At 40.4% G+C, this 19,655-nt stretch overlaps 1 protein-coding gene across 1 annotated transcript in view; it reads right to left on the bottom strand.

Moving 5' to 3' along the window:
• Nucleotides 1-3,315: 3,315 nt before the first annotated feature.
• LOC145416273 (uncharacterized) overlaps nt 3,316-19,655 on the bottom strand; it is an 81,644-nt gene continuing 65,304 nt past the window's right edge. Inside the window, exons 11-12 of the mRNA XM_080285271.1 lie at nt 12,316-12,461; nt 3,316-10,297 (exon numbers count right to left, since the gene is read on the bottom strand). Coding sequence (XP_080141397.1) covers nt 7,517-10,297; nt 12,316-12,461 — 2,927 coding nt within the window. The 3' untranslated portion in view covers nt 3,316-7,516. The remainder of the gene's footprint in view (nt 10,298-12,315; nt 12,462-19,655) is intronic.

The following is a 19,655-nucleotide window of genomic DNA, read 5'->3' as shown; positions in this document are numbered from 1 at the left end:
TGACGTGCTTCAGACATTATTGTTGAAAAAATTTGACGCATCTCCATATCTTTGTGCTCTTGGTTTTAACGTGACCATAAATCTCTTTGGTGTTGACATGAATTGCATAAATGACGTCAAAGAATATAGTAACTCTGTAAAGCTCATATGACTCACTCAGCTGAATAAAGTCATCTGGAATCATCGAGACTAGAGTAACTGAAGTGGTTCTGATGATAAGAGTTAGTGATGACTTCACACCAGCTCCTGTGACTGATGAATAAAATTATATGACTGGCTGGCGTAGAATGGTAGACTTCTGACCCTGACAAGAGTTAATGGTGACTTTATTAAAACTCTGGCTCCTATGACTCACTCAGCTGAAATATTGTGGCACAAGGTGGAATACAATACGTGAGTTATTCTGACGATGAGAAAGCTAACGCATCACAAGGAAATATATTGGTAAGAAAGAGATGCCATGGAGCTTTCTTAACTGAGAGAAATTATGCCCCAAGGTGCATATTGTAAATGGCTTTGGAGATTTGTTAACACCTCTTCCTTAGCTATTTATTCTGCACATGACACCTCAGTATCCTGTTGTATGATGGAAATTGTGTTGATATTAAAATTATATAAATAACATACTGTATATGAGATTGTAAAGGTGTCATTTTGTACATTACACCTGAGTGATATAGATGCAAATATTATGTAGTGACATGCAAAAGAATGTCAAAATGTAATATGCAAAGTATCTCACTACACTTCAGTATCCTTTTATGTGTTACAGATGAAGTGTTGATATTAGAGCCACACTAATAACATAGAAAGGTGAGATGTGTTTATTCTGCACATTACCTCTCATATACAGTATAATATAGTTGCAAGCAGTGTTGATGCTAAAATGAATTAATAATACTGTATACAAAAGAATATTAAGGTCTACTCTAAGATGCAAACAATAAATAAATAAATAAATAAAAAATGCTACATCCTAGTATCCTCATTTACGTAAAATGTTTCAACAGCATCAACATTAAACTGATATATGACACAAGAGAATGTTAAGGTGTAATATGCAAAGTCAGTCTTTAAGGAAGAGGTGCTACTAAGCCTCCTATGCTACCTGGAATATGGTCTTTATTTTTATCAGCAAAAGAAGCTCCCAAGTACCTCTTCCTTACTACTTTATATTTGCATTTGGCACCTTAGTCTTGTGTATTATTACTGCAACCAGGATCAGTATTTAAAGTACTAAGTACAGTGCCAGACAAAAACAGCAAGGTGTAATATGCAAAATAAATCCACCTCAGTACTGTGATATTGAAGGGGGGTCTACATGTGGTGGTGCTGTGTACCCTGGGTGGAGCAGTTGCTGTGTCCACCTGGGAGCCACACCTTCCTGTATTTCCCTGCACCATGATGTAGGAAGGACCCTGATCCAACCCAGGTAAGGTGCTGTCTGCCATAAGGGGGCATCAGATGCATACGTGGTGTGTGTACTGTACTGTACCTGTTGGATGGCCCCACGGACACAGGTGTTTACCTGTGGTTGATGGATTTGCTTGGCCAGACAGACTGGGGTTAAGAAACAGCAACAACAACCTCAATATCCTCTTGTATGTTATAGATGCAAACAGTGTTGGTATTTAAGAGAGATATCATACAAGGGAAGATTAAGGTGTAATGTGCAAAGTAAATCACTAAGGAAGAGGTGTTACGAAGCCAAAGTTACCAGGAATTTTGGGCTGAAGTCTCATTACTAATGTTGTGCTTCATTGATAAATATGGATTTGTACTCAGTGGGATCCATTCTGGTTCTTATAATTGTAAGTCATAGAGGTCAAAATATATACTTGAACATGTACTGGTGTATTTTTTGTCTATCATGGTCTCTGGACCCTAACCTCACCCCAGCCTTAGGTGGGAAAAGAGATTAGGATGATGATGGTGGTGGTAGTGGTATTAGTGGTTGTGATGTTGATGAAATGGTGGTGGTGGTGGTGGTGATGATGATGATGATGATGATGATGATGATGATGCATACCTGAACATGTTTTGATGCCTTTTTGTGTCTGATCTCTGGACCCTACCTCACCCCATTCATAGGTTGGAGAGAAGGTCTAGATGGCGAAGATGATGATGACGATGATGATGTGCTTGAGATGCAGTGGTTAGCCCAGTGCTTCAGAGGGCCTTTTTTTTTTTTTTCCCATCAGGAGATACAGTACAGCCTCCCAAATCCACACTTGCAATTTCCAAAAACCTCCATTTTCCAAAATATTTGTTCATGCAGTATGAGGATGTTGTTGTCCATCTTGACATAGTAAGTTCATATTTAAAGATATTTTATTTGTAGTCAAGTATAACTGTAGATGATACAGTACTAATATAATACAAGGTAATTCATTGCCATTACTATTCATGGAGCTGTAGGCTGTATTTTGCTTGATTTTCTCATAATTATCAATATCAGCTCTACTTTTCAAAATATTCTACTTTCCATAGAGCATTTGGAACCACCCATTTTCAGATTTGAGATTTTGTACTCCACTACTGTACTTATGCCACTTGCCAGATGTCTAGCAATAATTAAGATGTTTATGAAGGCTCTATATAACTCCTGCAGTATGAAAAGTCTCTAAAACTGAGGAAAGCTGTGTGTTGGTAGCAATAATAGGACATAAACTTTGTCATGTGACTGAAGAGGTCAACCCTTTCACTGTAATGTCTTATAATTTTTTGTTCTTCTGGTCCTCAAATTATTTTATTCAGCTTCAAAAAGGTCTTGTTTATTAAGGGGTTAGTGAAGGCTGTATTTTTTATGCTTTTTCTCCTTTATTTTTAGTCATTTTTGTTTACTGCTGTTTTTTACGTTTTTACATTCAGTTTTATATTTGTTAAGTTTCTCATCTTTTCATTTTAGCTTATTTTAGTTTTGTCATGTATAGTTTTTATTGATAACCTAGCTGTTGGTGCCATATGACCAGTTGATTCCAGTGCCGGGTTATTTTTAGTCACTCGAATATTCAAAGTTGTATTTATCACCCTCAGCTTTGACAGACGCTCATACATACTCGTTAATAGCAGAAATTAATTACAAATAGGGTGAATGAGTGAGGTGTTTGGTAAGTGTTTGTTTCTGGATGCTGTCTTACCCTGTCCTTTGGTTTAGAAAAAGGTCAGGATGATATGATGATGATATTGGTGATGATGGTGGTGATGTTGATGATGGTAATGATATTGATGCAGCTGCTGATGATATGTTGATGATGAAATGATGGATGATAATGATGATGATGATGATGGAGTGAAGGGTGATAGATGATGATGATGAAGTGATGGATGATACTGTAGATGATGATGATGGTGATATGGTAATTATTATAATGATGATGATGATGATAATGTTGATGATTATGATGATGGTGGCAGTGATTATAATGATGATGACAAGCATGTAAATTACCATTAAGGATAGTAGAGCAGGTCCATGTAAATACAACAAATTTTATTTCTCTATTTACAAAAAAAGAAAACAACAGTCCAACAGGCTTGGCATATAACCATAAAGGGTGCAGCCATTCATTTCACTGGAATAAAAGTAATATGGCAACAGTGGAAACTTGATGTATGGGTTCATATTATAAGTGACGTGAGAGATTTTATAATACTTCTTCCTTAACCTTATATTTTGCCTGCTATAGTTTGTTAATTTGAACGTGGTGAAGATTTGTAACTCCTTGTAACTTAGTTTGTATCATTCTCTTCCATTGTGAGATATTTTGCCTTCTTTAGTCAGTTTGTTTTCACCTGACAAGCTGCTTAGCTGATGGCCAGGCATGGTCAAATTGGAAAGTAAATTTGACTGGTAACTTAGGGGAGGCATTCTTTCCTCAGAACTAAGATATCACATTTTGTGCAACTGTGATGATGTATTTTTCCTACAGTAGTACATTATTTCAAACCTGATAAAGATCCCTACCGTCCTTCAGCACAGCTGATGATCAGATGTTGTCAGATTGGAAAGATGATTTGGTTGGTACCCAAAGAGACTCATTCCTGCTTCATCTAAGAATGATTGAGTTTTATACAACTGTGATGGTATATTTTGTCTGCCAGAGTACATTTTTTCCAAGTTGACAAGACTCTAACCCCTTTTGGCTCACAAAACTCTAACGTCTTTTGGCTCACTTAAGGCCAAATTTAGTCAGATTGGAGGGCTGCATTGACTAGTAACCAAGGAGACTTACTCATATTCCCACCCCATAACTGGCTTATGAATTTTATAGAAACAATTTGTATTCAAGCTGTGGCAGTGGCTCATTTTCATCTGGTGAAGACTTTTTGGCTATCTCCTGTATGTTTTTATGTAATCTGATTATCAATGCAGTTTGCTTCAGTGACACAAGAGGAAATAGAAGTTTTATGTGCAGAATAAACCACGAAGGAAGAGGTGTTACAAAATCTCCCAAGATGCCTTTAATACAACCCCTATTGATATTGTTGGTCTCTGGAGTATGTATCTGAAAATAATGAAGACAATCATTTGTAATATGAAACAACATTTTAAACACAGCCAAGGTACATTAGTTAAGCCCATCACCCCAGTGATGTTTTGAAGTATGTTCTTGCCATATCCAGAGTAATTCAGCTTTGGAAAGATTTTTTGAACTGGAGGGGTTAGAATAGTAGTAGTAGTAGCAGCAGCAGCAATAGTAGTAGTAGTGGCAGTATAGTAGTAGTAGTAGTAGCCCAGTTCATCTGAATAGTAAACCCAGTTGACTGCAGAATAAAGTTGCCCTTCTTTAACAGTACACCATCCTCCTTTTGGGGGGATAGGGAGGGAAGTGACGGATGTTTGTATAGTTGGGCAGTGGAGCTGACCAGTCATATCAGTGCCACTACAAGGCATCCCTTTCCAGCATCTGAAGTGGTTAGATACAACATTCATTAATCCCTTCACTACCAGAGCCTATAATTCCTGTTGTTTTAAATGCAATGTGTCCAAGTACCTTGAAATCAGTGAGTCTTGAATTCATATTTTTGTTCAATTTTATATAGAAAAAAACATGTTTTTATGGTTTTAACTCTTGGTTTCTTTGTTTCCTGCATAAAAAATAATAATAAGTGAGGGTTAAGGAAGTGAATAGGAAGGTTGCCAGAGATTGAGTAGTGTGGAGAGCCACCATTAGGTAACCAAAGCTGATACATGCAAGCATGTTGGAGCCCTTATAAATAATATGATATGAACTGTATGATCTCCCAGTTAGGACTTCTTTTTTGTCCTATTTTATTTGGAAAAAAATGGGTTATAAAGTCTCAAATTCTTGGTTCTTTCTTTTTGGCACTAAAGAAAATGTAATAAATTTGTCCAGTGATAGCAAGAATACACTTAAAATTACATCCTTGGGCTGAAGGGGTTAAGCTGCCACAGTCTCTCGTTTAGATCACAGGATTGTATTCCAAATGGCTTTGGAGGTTTCTTAACAGCTCTTCTGTGGTGATTTATCCTGCATAGGACACCTTAGTATTTTCTTGTGTGTTTGTATTATTGATGCAAACTATGTCGCTATATAAAATATATATAGCAGCAGCAGTAGTAGTAGTAGTAGTTTCAATCCCAGGCTCATAATGAACATGAACCCAGTGGAGTCCTGGCTGAAGCTGCCCTCCTGCAGCCCACCATCCTCCTCTAGGAGGATAGGGAGTGAGTTGAAGGATGTTTATTTGATTAGGCAGTGGAGCCACCCCATTATATCAGTGCCACCAAGTGTAGTCCCTCCTCAGCACCAAATGATACAGAAAACATACAAGAGTGTCAAGATGTAATATGCAGCACTAATCATCAAGGAGTAGGTGATACAGAGCCTCCCATGCCACTCAGAATACGATCTACAGAGCCATCAGTATCATCATCCATCACTCACAAAGGCTGAAGATATGCAAAAGAGAGAGTGCATTTGGTCAGCAGTTTCGTCTTACAACAGGAGGTAAAAACCTTGATATAGGTATCAGCAAAAATAGGTGAAGTTTATTTATCAGTTTTTTATATAAGCTATGATAAATAACAACTCAAACTCTGCATTGCACATTAACATTCATTTCTCTGCATTTCGTTGTTTCAACAGTCATCAAGCACATCTTCTCTACATGGTGAACATTATTAGTTGCAGCATTGCTTTCCAGTTCATAGCTCTAAGGATGAAGTGACATGCATAGTTCAACTATTGCTGTGTATTAAGCAAAATAACAATGCAGCAATGGGTCTCTCTTGACATCCAACAATTGCAACAAAAGAGGCATCTATCTAGTTATGAGGAGAGCTGATGTTACAACATACAGCTGTGTCAACAAAATAATATGATGCTCAGTGTTAGGGTTTGGATAACACACAACTAGGATTTTGCATTATAGTTGCATTGCACTTCAGGAGAACAACTGCTTTGTTAACACCAGCAAATGTATTATGAGATACTGATCAGAATGGAATTAAATCAGTATTACATAGTCATATAATATTTGTATGTTGTCCAATCCTGCCCACCATTTGAGGCACCAGGCCTATCTACACCTATGCTCACCTCAGCAGCTCAAATTGCTACCTATTTTAAACACTACCCAATGACATAAATGCACAAGGGTATAACATCTCTACAATAAAGACTAAAACATCATATGTCTAAAAATAAATAACAGCTATCTATAGGGTTCACTATGCCTATCACAATGACATTGCATGAGAATGAAGCAACTCTGGGTGATGTGACTTTGTCGGACTCTGATCCACGGGCCTGAGAGGGACTCGGCCCACGATCTGGCAGCGTAATTCTCTGCCACCTTGGCTCATATTCCAGTTGGCTTAAGAGGCTGTCTAGCATCTCTTCCTTAGTGATTTATTTTGCTTACTATGACATTATTCCCTTGTGTGTTATGTACTGTATGACTTTTTGATTTACTACTGTAATATAGCATAATTTGCAGGAATGACACATGATAGAGTATTTTGATGTGCCTCATGCAGAAGTAAACCAGTAAGGAAGAGGTACTGGAGAGCTCCCTAACCAAGCAAGGTATGGTCCAAGGTGCTGAGACTATATAAGAGGGTGTGAGTAGAATCCCTCCCAGGCCTGAAGATATCAAATGCAGTGCACCCCAAGTAGGGCCATACGACCACTTGGGCCCTATGACTTTAGCACCAAAAGCACAATTCTTGAGTAAATCAAGAACTCTACCCTACAGCAACCTTGCACTGACTTGCTACTCATACTGTGTCCAACATGTATGTGCACAGACTGCAGGTTTTTCAGTCAAATGCATCTAAAAATAATGAGGTGAGCATGTGACCAAAAAAGGGTCACAGTTCTCACAGCTGTAAGTGTTGTACCCTTGGTGTCTGGACAGTTCCCCGCCCAGGAGTCTCCCTGTAAGGCACAAGCGGGCGGGAGCAGAAGGAGATGCCCCCTTTGCCTGCCTTCCACGCCACAGGGTTAACAAAATGGAGCAAAACCTATACAACATAGGATACATCTGCTCACATGACAGCACAGCACACTGTCCTGCATGGCACTGGACCATCACCAGTGGCTATATGTCTCAGGGGATGTGCATAAAGGTTTCGCTTGCCACTGTGATGTGCTGGTGAAGTAGCAGGAGTGGACGCCAGTGATGACCCCACACCGCTACTGCCAACATTACTGCGAGCCTCGGTCTCGTCGCTGCTCTCCTCAGACTGCACCCCACTGTCTCCCACCTCTCCATGTGAGGTGGTGCTGTAGTGACTCAGGAATTTGTCAGGATTATCCATTGACTGGTGAGCAATTGAGTCCTGGCTACCAACTATGTGTGTCATGTTGCTGAGAACCTTCTCAGCTTTAAGGATTTCTGTAGCCAGTGACATGGGGGAAGAGTCATTATACTGAACTGCCACATCATATTTGTGGGGAATTGTTTCAACATCCTCAGACCCACACTCACTAACATTATCAGAATTAGAGAAAGCTGATGGTGTAATATCATAGTCATGTCCATTTCCAGGTGGTGGTGGTGGTGATGCTGTTGGTGTTGTTTCATCCATGTCAACACCCAGCTGATAATACTTTGTATATGCACTAGGATTATAAATCTCTGGATTTTCTGCACATCTGTCAGCTTCATCTTCATCAAAGCTATGGCTTAATGAGGCATTGTGACTGGATGATGCTTCAGAATATAGTTGATCGTAGCTTAAGTTACTTATGGTGCTGGCACCATCATACTCATCAATAACATCAGGAGAAGCTCCACGACGGAATTTGTTCATCAACGCAACCCTTTTGCTGCAGCTGTCCATCCCCACAGTAGGGGAATTATTGGATGCTGCAACGAAAGGGTTGCCTTTCACGTTTTTTGACTCCTGAACATTGGTGGATTTTGTATCTTCTGAAATTTCATCTTCAATGTATTCATCTTCTGTGTTCATCTCCCCTGCGTAGTTTTGTTTTGCCAGGAGTCGAGATTGGACCTCTTCAGAGAGAGTAAACGCTTTCTCTGGTGTTACCTCCCTGATCCACCTCTTGACAGCTTCTGTCACTCTTAAGTCTTTTAAAACATCCTTATCAACATCACAAGAATTAGTCCCTCCAGGATCTAGTCTTTCTGTTCTAGTCCCTCCATCAGTTACTGTATTATCACCTTCCTGTACTGTATTCACACCGTTCTGACACTCACTCACCTCAGCTGTGCACTTTTCAGCTGGTAAACTCTCTCTGCAATTTTCCTTGTGTAAATTATGTAAAATATTCTCTTCACAGTTGGACTTTCTCACTTCATACTGCTGCAGAGAACTGGTTGTTGATTCTTCTTGACAGATTTCATTTGATGGCACATTTGATGGTAGTAATGAGCTCTCTGAACTGTCTTTGTTATCGGCACAGGTCTCTACAGTTCCATGCAAACACTTAACAAAACTTTCAGAATCTTGAGCAATTTCTTGTATTTCACTGACAGGATCAGGTAAAGCTTCAGCAGAAGGCTGAACTAGATTTTTGCACTCACTAGGAACAGAGTTTGTGGTTACATGAACATCCTTTTCAATGATGTCATCCAGACATATATCCTCTACATTATTTTCCTCATCTGCAACATGGTGTTCTGTCACAGTTTGAGACCTGAAACCATTTTCTTGGGCTTCAAGATCGCATTCACTGCTGTTTATATCACTAGCGGCTCCTGCTACCACTGTGTCTTGTGAAGGTTCCTCTAGGCAACTCTCATCGTCAAATGAACTTTGATTGGTGTGCTCAGAGCAATTACCATTAATTAAAGCAGTCGTATGTACTGATTGTGATTCAGTGTCTTTACTTACTGCAGTTTGATTTTTGGACTGTGAGTCAGTTTCTTTACCTGTTGCAGTCGGACTTACTGATAGTGAGTCAATGTCTTTATTTGCTACAGCTAGACTTAAGGACTGTGAATCGCTGTCTTTACTTACTGCAATCGGACTTATGGATTGTGAGTCAGTGTCGTTACTTACCACAGTAGGGTTTACAGAGTGGGAGTTAGTTCCTTTATTTACCGCAGCGGGACTTACTGACTGTGATTCTGTGCCACTACTTACTGCAGTTGAATTTTTGGACTGTGAGTCAGTGCCACTACTTACTGCAGTTGAACTTTTGGATTGTGAGTCAGTGTCCTTACTTAGCACAGTTTGACTTTCAGATTGTGTGATTTTCTCTTGATCCCCAGACCCTTGTATGGCTGAGGATTGATCCTCATTAATCCGGTCTTGAACATCAGCGCAATGACCCGTAACAGTGCCCTGTTTGCCACCTGTCTCAGAAGTGTTTCCCTGAGCTGTCACCTCTGGTTCCAGGTCTGTCTTTTCTAGTGATGCCTCCTTCTCCTGACTCAGTTGTGGTGATGGACTGGTGTCGGGTGCAGGAGTTTCCTCAGATTCAGACACGCCAGAGTCTGAAGATTCTGTGGAGTCAGACTTTCCCACTTTGGCTCTCTCTTGTAGCAGTATTTCCTGTATCTGCTGCCTCTCTGTGTCTTGGAGGTCGCTGAAAACTGTCCTGGCTGAATCGTCCTGAGAGTTGGAGGACTCGGAGGGTTGTGGTGGGAGAGAGTTTGGCTCCGGTGCTGAGTTGGGGAGGTAAGGTGAGTGCTGTACTGACACAAATCCCTCGTCCAGCTGGTGTTGGAAGGCCGGAGTGATGTACTGGATGCCGTGGACCTGACACACAGAGCCTGAGGGGTCTAGTGGGACAATATAGCCACCAGGAGTTGCAACAAATGGCTCACCCGTGTACAGCTGCGGGTCCAGGTAAGTACCCTGAAACACAAAGGTAAGTAATTAGCAGTCGTGATAATGGGTATGTGCTTAACCACTGTACTCGGAAGACATGTTTTATTTTGTTCTTAAAACCTCCAGATAATTTTACCCATCTGACTGTAGCAAAAATAAAATACAAACATCATCATCTGACTGATGGGGCTAACCTTATAAGAGCACAGATGAAGGCAAGTCTCCAATTATTGGTGTAATTTCTCAATCATGTAACTAAATAGAATACCATATCTATAATATTTCTATCATTCCTGACTACACTCTGTAATGTGGAATGTAGTCTAATCATACCTAATAACCGTAAGTGTCCCATTAAAACAGTATTATCAGTCTGAAGTACAGGACTTGCCGTTGCCTTCATGATAAGTTTCGAGCATGTGGCAACCAGTTCTATACTTAGTGCAAATACTGTAATCCTGCATTGCTATTAAGTCATATTGTAGATTCATTTTATATTAATGCAGTATCAACTTGTTAAAAAAATTGTTTTAGCTATTTAAACAGTTGTTTTTGTGACCCCAAATTCATCAGGATGTGAACCCAGTGGACTGGAGGCTGAAGTTGCCCCTTTACTGCAGTCCACCATGCTTTCAGGGGACTGGGAAGGAGCTGAAGGATGTTTGTTAATCCAGGCAGCACAGCCACCAGGTTATACCAGTGCCAGTACATGGTGACACCCCTCTTCAGCACCCACTTAAACAGTACTTACCTAGTAGGCTACTACATCAGGTACTGTACAATGTTTCATTAAACAGCTTTAAAACTGGACAAAACACATTTACAGTAAACCCTCAATATACATAGCCTTCTTCTAACGGATTTCGGTTCTAGCAACCACCTTGAGCTGGCAGAACGTTATGTTCATATAACGAATTTTCGTTCAGTAAAATAATCGATACGCAAGAAACACCGACCAGTGTGGCGTCCCTACACACACACACACATCTGCACTCCTCTGCAGCCCACAGAATGCTGCATCAGTCTCTGGGTGACCAGTGTCATGAGGGGAGCCATAAATAGGGCATGAGTTGAGAAAAATAGCCATTTAGACCTAGCTGTATATTACTGTGTACGACTGTACGGCACAGCGATGCTCTAAATTTAATTATCTTCGTTCGGTAAAAGCCATGACACCTGAGAAATTACAACGTGGTGTCTGGCTTTAACAAACTATCGGCTTTAACATCAAGGGTCTGGTACCAGTTACAGTAGTTCGTTATATTGAGGGTGTACTGTACTGTATATAACAAGAACTGTGTAATTACCAAATACAGTATAGTCATATCATTCTGGAGTTGGGATATACTACAGTATATATGCAGTATAAGAGATATACTATATATGCAGTACAAGAAGACCATTTCTGTCATTTTCTTTGTCCATAAACGTGGTAGGTGATTAACAATGAGAATGATCAGTACATGGATGAATGATGTAAGTAAAACACAGTAGAAATGTATTGGTACTTTGGAATATTATCAAAGACAGCTGGTGTAGGTGTGGAATTAATGACTGGATAAATGGAAATACACTGTGAGGGTAAGGATATATACAAAGAATGAGCATGGATATGGTGCCAAAGCCTCTGCAGTGACTGAGGGTACAGATGAAACAGACAGACTGGTATGCAAGAAGAGAGTGGGTCAGTAGCTTAGGCAGGTATCCACATATAGGGGTCCACAGTGGGGACAAGGTTTATTCCTGGGTATCCACTGCTGCAAAGTCTTGCGCACATTAAACAGTATGAAATTCCAGAAAGGGGAGTGGCAGTGGGGGAGCAGAGTCTGATTGGTGAGGGGATGGGGAAGGCATGCTTCCCAATAGCTAGCCAGTAGAGTACGCTTGTGAGAAAGAAGGCAAAGGAATGGGAATGAGTGAATGAATAAGAGGTAAGTGTGGACAAAGTTGAATGAAGGCGATTGTCATGCATACCCCGAGGTGGTAGGGCGGGGGGAGGTCAAGGGAGGAAGTGAGGCGATGATGATGATGATGGAGATTCTTACCGAAGCCTGAGAGTCAGCCTGTCTGCGTCGCTGATATTTTTTCTTCTTTCTCTTGCCGTAACCGTGGTGATAATGTGGTGGGGGTGGAGGTGACTGCTGCTGCTGTTGTTGTTGTCCCGTTACCACCACTGGATATCCGTACAGCACTGGAACGATACAATGTTGAATTTAGGAGCGTTGGAAGAGAAATTAGGGATGCTGGAAGAGAAAGTATGTATGCTGGAGGAGAAATTAGGGATGCTGGAAGAGAAAGTATGTATGCTGGAGGAGAAATTAGGGATGCTGGAAGAGAAAGTATGTATGCTGGAGGAGAAATTAGGGATGCTGGAAGAGAAATTAGGAGCGTTGGAAGAGATTAGGGATGCTGGAAGGGAAATAAAGGATGCTGGGAGAAATTAGGGATGCTGGATGAGAAATAAAGGATGCTGGAGGAGAAATTAGGGACGCTGGAAGAAAAATTAGGATTATTGGAAGAGAAATTAATCACTGGAAAAAAAAATGAAGCAGGTCTGAAACGCTGATGACGTCCACTATAGTTAAGATTTGATATTGACGCTTAATATCGATCCCGACGAAAGAGAGGAGGTGGGTATGTTTTGTTTTTTTTTCTTTCTTTTGTGTAAGACATCGCAACACACTTCGCCAGCGATTTATTTTGCCAATTAAAAGTGAGTACACATCGATCTTTAATCCTTGTTCCTTTATATTGCAGTGACATCGTAACTTAAGATTACTTTATTACGTGGAGTTATATAAACGTTCATCAATACACGATGGTCCATATATGGCGCTCTTCACTCCGAGGGGATTTCTCGCGTGTTGAGAGGACGGATCAGCTTGCGTTATACATCAGTCCTGCATCATTTGTTCACTTTCGTCTCGCTCTGCCACACCTACACCATCACTCAGCGTTATATACCCTATGTTTATCCTGCATCATCTGCTCACTTCCGTCACCACTGCCACACCTACACCCTCACTCTGCGTTATGTCTTGCATTATTTCAACTCTCACTACGACACCCACACCAGCAGACTGAGCCGTTCCCGCAACACACAAGATACGGCCAGGTGGGTTTCCAGTGAAGTGCTATTTTCGGACCACCCTGTATAGATTACGTCATACTACAGAAGGGATCAATGCAGAATCACCGCGGGAGTTAACAGGGTGTACTTCCCCTGGTAATGTGTCTTACGTCTGCTCACAGTTCGGTCTTCACACTATCGGTTGTTGGTATTTTGGACGTGGTTTTATGAGTCGTATCCTGCGTGGGTTTGGATAGTTCATAACACATCTTCCTAAGCGATTTATTTTGCATATTAGATATCAGTTTCCACTTTTATGTAATTTATGCAAACTAAGTCGATATGAAAACGATATAAGTACCACTCAAGATAATGTTACGTAGTAGGCTAGTATATAAAACAAATCGCAAACGAGGGGGTGTTACAATGCCTCTTATGCTAATCACAATTCTCTCTACGGTCGCCACATTATCGATGGCCGCAAACGCACTCATGTACTGATTCTTCAGCACGTGATTTTTTTTATTTTTATTTTTTTTTTTTTTTACATAATTACTGCACGAAAATACATCAGCTCCACGACAAACTATTAATATCTTTTAACTTCGGAGACAAATTGTTCGCGATTTTTTGACACACACGCACGAATGTATAGATTTTCCGGAATTTATCGTCCGGTTTACCTAGAGGCTGATGTTAGAGCGTAGTAGGGCTCCCGCAGTGGGGTGGGGTTTACACTAGCAGATGACTGGGCCGCGGGAGATTCCGTAACGGCTCCTTGTTAGCGATTTATTGCTTTTCACACTTTAATATCGTCTCGTATATTATTTAATCACTTTGCTATCGATATGGTTTTCATCAGTATCATACAAGTGGATGTTAAGTTGTGATAAGTAAAATAAATCGCTATGGAAGAAATGTTGCGAAGTCTCCTATGCCAACAGCACATTCCTATGCCAACATATACTCATCTGCGTCGCAAAATTGTCTCCCATTATAACTCATTTACGACCACAAGTTGACTGACTGTTTTGTTATCTATTTATTAAACTTTCTGTGCCAATTATTGAGACGTTTAGCAACTGACAATGAAGTTCTAAAATAAGAGTGTGATGGTGGTGACGTGCCCGGCAAGTGGTGCCATCTGTAGCCAGAGATCGAAGTGACTATACTACTATGAAGGTTATGTGTATGAGGGAGGTATTCTAGTACAGTTAGGAAACTTACTAACACCTCTTCCTTTCCGATTTATTTCTGATTCTGCTCTTGTATGATAGTCTTGTGTATTATTTATGCGATCTTTGTTGATATTAAATAGGCATAAGAAGCAAAACAGGGGATATTAATACGAATGGAAAATCAATCGTTATGGCAGAGGTGTTAGGGAGCCCTCTTACCCGACGAGAATACGGGAGGAATGTTCACTAAAAGCCGAGATGTGACTCGTAAATCCAAACCAAATAACAAGCCGGGGGAAGGGAACAGAGGACCCAGGACCCCCTTTTCATAATGTTAGTCACTGGAAAGCATTAAAACTAGATATGTTTGTATTCATTTACATTTACATCTCCTAATTAGGCTATTAATGAATGATTCCTGGGTTGTTTACTATTGAAAGGATATTTTTATTAACTATTATAATGATTTTTCAAGTTACCTGTATCTCATGAATAAGGGCAAACAATATTCACGGTCCCCCCCCAAAAAAAAAAAAAAAATTCCGGCTCAGTTTTCAGTTTTACGATATGTTTCTCTCTCTCTCTCTCTTTCTTTCTCTCTCTCTCTGGGGAGGGGGGTGTCGTTTTAAATAGCCGAAAATGACACTGACTTCAACCTCGCCTCTACCCCTCACTCACTACACTCATCTCTCGTCCATTTTCTTTCCTCTTTCCTCTCATCAATTTTCTCTCCCTGCCTGATTTTTTCTCGTTTATTTCTCGTAGAGTTGTCTTTTTGTTTCTTATCTCTTTTCTTTATCCTCTTTCTTATTTTGCTTCATCTAGTCCTCTGTCTCATTTGCTTTTTCTACCATTGTTATTATCTTTTGTTTTCTTATTTTCTCCTTTCATTCTCTCTCACGTTCCTTTACTACATCTCCTACCTCATTCTCTCCATTTCTCTTTTTCTTTTTTCTCTTTCTCTGCTCTTTCCCCTCCTCAGTTTCCCATTTCCATCCTGCATCCCGTACTCTCTCTCTCGTACCGTCACGCACACTAAAACCTCTCACCTCATTAAAGGGACTATCAATTAGTGAGTGAGAATAAGTATTACTCTCTCTCTCTCTCTCTCTCTCTCTCTCTCTCTCCTGTCATATTGAGAAACCTTATTGTTTTTATTAAGACGTTAGTAGGGCATAAGACAAGGGTACATGGAAGTATTATTATTATTATTATTAAGGTAATAGGAGGAGGAGGAGGAGCAGGAGACAAGAGGAAAAAAGATGAAGAAGAGAAAGAAGAGGAGGAGGAGGAGGAGGAATAAACTACAAAAATGTAATCGTACTGAAGGGATAAAGGAGGAAGGGAGAGAGAGAATGAAAATGGCTTACTTCGGCACGCAAACGTCTCGGCATCTCACTCTACGCTCACACACATTAGTGCCGGAATGTAAACACGTAGTCGTTAAAGAGAACAAAAAAAATCTCTACACCGAATATCTTGTGAGCCGAAAAAAATGAGATTCTAAACCGTTCTTGGAAGTACGTAATGTTTTGAACGTGAAAATGCGGAACTTGAGGTAATTAAGATGGAGGGTGTGTTTATGGTGAGAGAGAGAGAGAGAGAGAGAGAGTCTTCTATCCAAATGAGCTTCGGGTGTGGTTTACTACTGACAAACTTATCCCGCATTTGTGGTAAGTGAGGGTACCCGCCATCCACTCACTCGATGTAGTGCTGCCTTCAGGCGACTCTAGACTGAATGACAAGCTAAATGGTACTCAGTAATCAACACATGGACGCCTGGTGGTTAGGGTTTCCTTCCCGGGATCCCGGCCGTAAATGATCGGTACAGGGACACTACGGGACTGTCAGACTACCGTCTGTCACTTGAGTCAACTCTCTCTCTCTTATGGTTTCGTATCTTACAAAACAGCAAATCAGAGACATATGATTACAACTAAAATCCCGGGATTTGAACCTAAGTCCTGGAAAAAAAAAAAATTACCATTTACGGCCGGGATCCCGGGAAAGAAACCCTACTGGTGGTCTAGTGTGTTAAGGCGCTTCAACCAAGTGCAGCTCATGAGGGTTGAAGTCCTGTAGGTGGCTCATGATGCTTTCCAAGGGAGTCACTCAGCACCACATATATCCCTCCTGCTAAAATCTATAAACGGACTATTTAATTTAACCAACATAGATCGGCTTATTCATTTCTACAATTTACAGGTAATAGTAGTAGTAGTAGAAGTGGTGGTGGTAGTAGTAGTAGTAGTAGTAGTAGTAGTAGCGTCCCTAGGCTCATCTGAACGTGAACCCGGTGGACTGCAGACTGAAGTTGCCCATTTGCAATCCTACAACCTCGTAGGGAAGGGAGGAGGGGGAGATTGAGGGATGTTTGCATAGCCGGGCAGAGGAGCCGACCTGTTACATCCATGCAGCCGCAAGAAGGCGTCCCTCTCCAGCACCAACAATAAAGTAGGGATTAAAGACTGCCAACATCACCAAGGGAATGCAAGATGGTCTCCACATAGGTCAAGTGGTGATTAATAAACTTCTAAGAACTTAAGGTCCTAAAATAGGTTTGTATGGCTTCACCTGACGCCAGAATCCCTTCAAAATGCTTTACTAATAAATAAAATAAAATATAAATAAGTAAAAGGGTGTCTAGGAATATTTGCCCAAGGAATAAATGTCCTAAATTTTAAATGCACTGATGAGAACTAATGGAACGGCACCCAACTGAAAAGGGTTTGGGAGAAGAAAGTCACTGAACAAACAGGGCAGGTGTGCAGCCTAGTGCCCAGCTCTAAATATAAATGGTGTACTACAACGCGACACTTCCATCAACTGGGGAACTAAAACGCAGCTATTTGTGTGTCGCCAGTGACGTCACCAGTAACAGTCATGTGACGCGGTGGCAGATTCACCCACATATATGTAGAGAATCAAACATGTAAGCACCTTTTCCTTAGCGATTTATACCGCATATTACGTGTGGTGCGGTGAAGATCTGTCCTTTCTCCCCTTTGGGGCTAAGATGCGAATGAATGTGTTTGAATGGATGAGTAAATGGGGAGTGTGTCGTCCTGTCTCGGCTACCTCCCTTTCCTTGGGGGAAGGAGCCTAGGTATATAGATATAGATTACGTCTCGGCATTTATATCTGTTTTTTATCAGACATCCAAGTAGTATAGGAGGCTTTGTGGCACCTCTTCCTTAGCTATTTATTTTGGATATTACGTCTCGGCATTTAATTTTGTTTTTTATCAGACATCCAAGTGGTATAGGAGGCTTTGTAGCACCTCTTCCTTAGCGATTTATTTTGTATGTTAACGTTCCGACATTAAATCAGCCAGCTAGGTAGTATAGGAGGCTATGTAGCATCCTTTTCTTAGCGATTTATTTTGCCTATTTCGTCTCGGCATATATTTTTATGTGGTATTAACCCCATGAACTCTATATCGCATTTTTGGTTATGCTCTTACTACTTCCAGACGATTTTCTTGAATTTAGGAACATCTAGCACTGAGGGGGTTGAACACAAGGCTATATTGTTCTCTATCTCGAAAATTCTCCCCCGAGCCAAATAAAATCGCTAGGAGGAATAAAAACATCGTCGGATTGATGGGGTTATTATCGACATAATTTGCATCAACAACATACAAGATGATACTTAGATGTAATGTGCATAATAAGTAGCTAAGGGAGATGTGTTAAGAGCTCTCTAGAAGCCACTAAACTATGACCCTGAAGATATGAAACTGGCGAAACAAAATAAAAATTCAGCCTCCATTTGTCTTATTATTGCTCCTAGAGACGATTTTATTTGAATTAAGAGAACAAACTAGTAGTGAAGGGGCCAATGAAGCCATATATAAACCCTCATTTCGAAAAATATCTCTGGAGCTGAATAGAATCGTGTGAAAATAGTATAAACTATATAGGACAAAAAGTGTCATTGTAGTTATATTGGTGGCTATTTCGCGTCTCGGATGCTTCGGACATCCCGCTGTGTATTCAGTAGACCTTAGAATGCCATTTATTTCCCTCACTGCACAGTTCTAAAGCGAATATATCCTAAAAAATGAAGCCGTGACACTTTCGAAATTTGTGGGAAGATGTCTGTATGCTAGTTTGGTATTTTAGAACAATGCCTATCTCATACGGTTCACCTGCCTCATAGTACACTTCGATAAAATGTAGGAAGGTACTTAATTACCGTATATTTCTAAAGCATATATAGCATTAAAAAAATGATGGTGCGACATTGGTGAAATAGGTGGGAAGATGTATGTACAAGGGCGCACAACTTCCGTGGTTTGTTCTTAACCTTTAGTTATTTCGTAATATTTTAAAAAGGTTATTTAAGCTCCAAGACAACAATTTTGCTTACAAAATAATTTAATATTTATTTATTGCATACAATAATGTCTCGGTAATGTTTTATAAACTTTAAATTATGAAAACTGATGGTGAACCGGAACCATCGGCTCGGCCCTTGCTACGTGGAATTCAAACGGGTACCGAGCGTCAGGTAAGGTCTCTACCTGTTTACGCTAATTATCCATAGTTGTGGCTTCTTTCGCCCTTTTGAGTATAATGTTAGGAAATTTGAATACCTGGTGAATTTTTTAAGAGCGGTGAACCCCGGGTAAAAGTAGAATTAACCCCAGATCAGGCGTGATACATTTTGGCGAAGTCGGCGTCGGTTAGCAGGTGGTGATCCAAAGCGTTGATGTCTCGTACCTGGGGCTCCTACCGTATCACCTCTTCCGTACTGACTTATTCCTGCATCTGGCGCTTTAGTAATCGCCTTTCAATTATTTTTGTAATCTGTGTTGATAATACAAAGGCCTAAATGATATAAATAAGGAGAATACGGTAATATGCAGAATAAATATACGGAGCAGGTGTACGCTAGTTAAACCGTCGCCGTTATGTCTGCCGTACGCAAGGCAATCGAGCATTTTATAATTTCAGTGTTACTTCTAACTATGCCAGCTTCATATATGAGGTCGTAGATAGATATAGATGTAGATATATATACACAGATAGATACAGACAGACATTAAGTTACCAGAAATAAGGTTTAATCAGGATATAAGGCAGTTTGACAATTCAGGTAACATTTTCCCATTTCCTCCCAATGAATATACCCT

The sequence above is a fragment of the Coenobita brevimanus genome, chromosome 105 (assembly GCF_032717465.1).
Source record: "Coenobita brevimanus isolate Jiangsu-jjx chromosome 105, ASM3271746v2, whole genome shotgun sequence".
Taxonomy (NCBI): Eukaryota; Metazoa; Arthropoda; class Malacostraca; order Decapoda; family Coenobitidae; genus Coenobita; species Coenobita brevimanus.
Note: the sequence above shows the minus strand (reverse complement) of the source record. Positions and strands in the feature narration are given on the sequence as shown.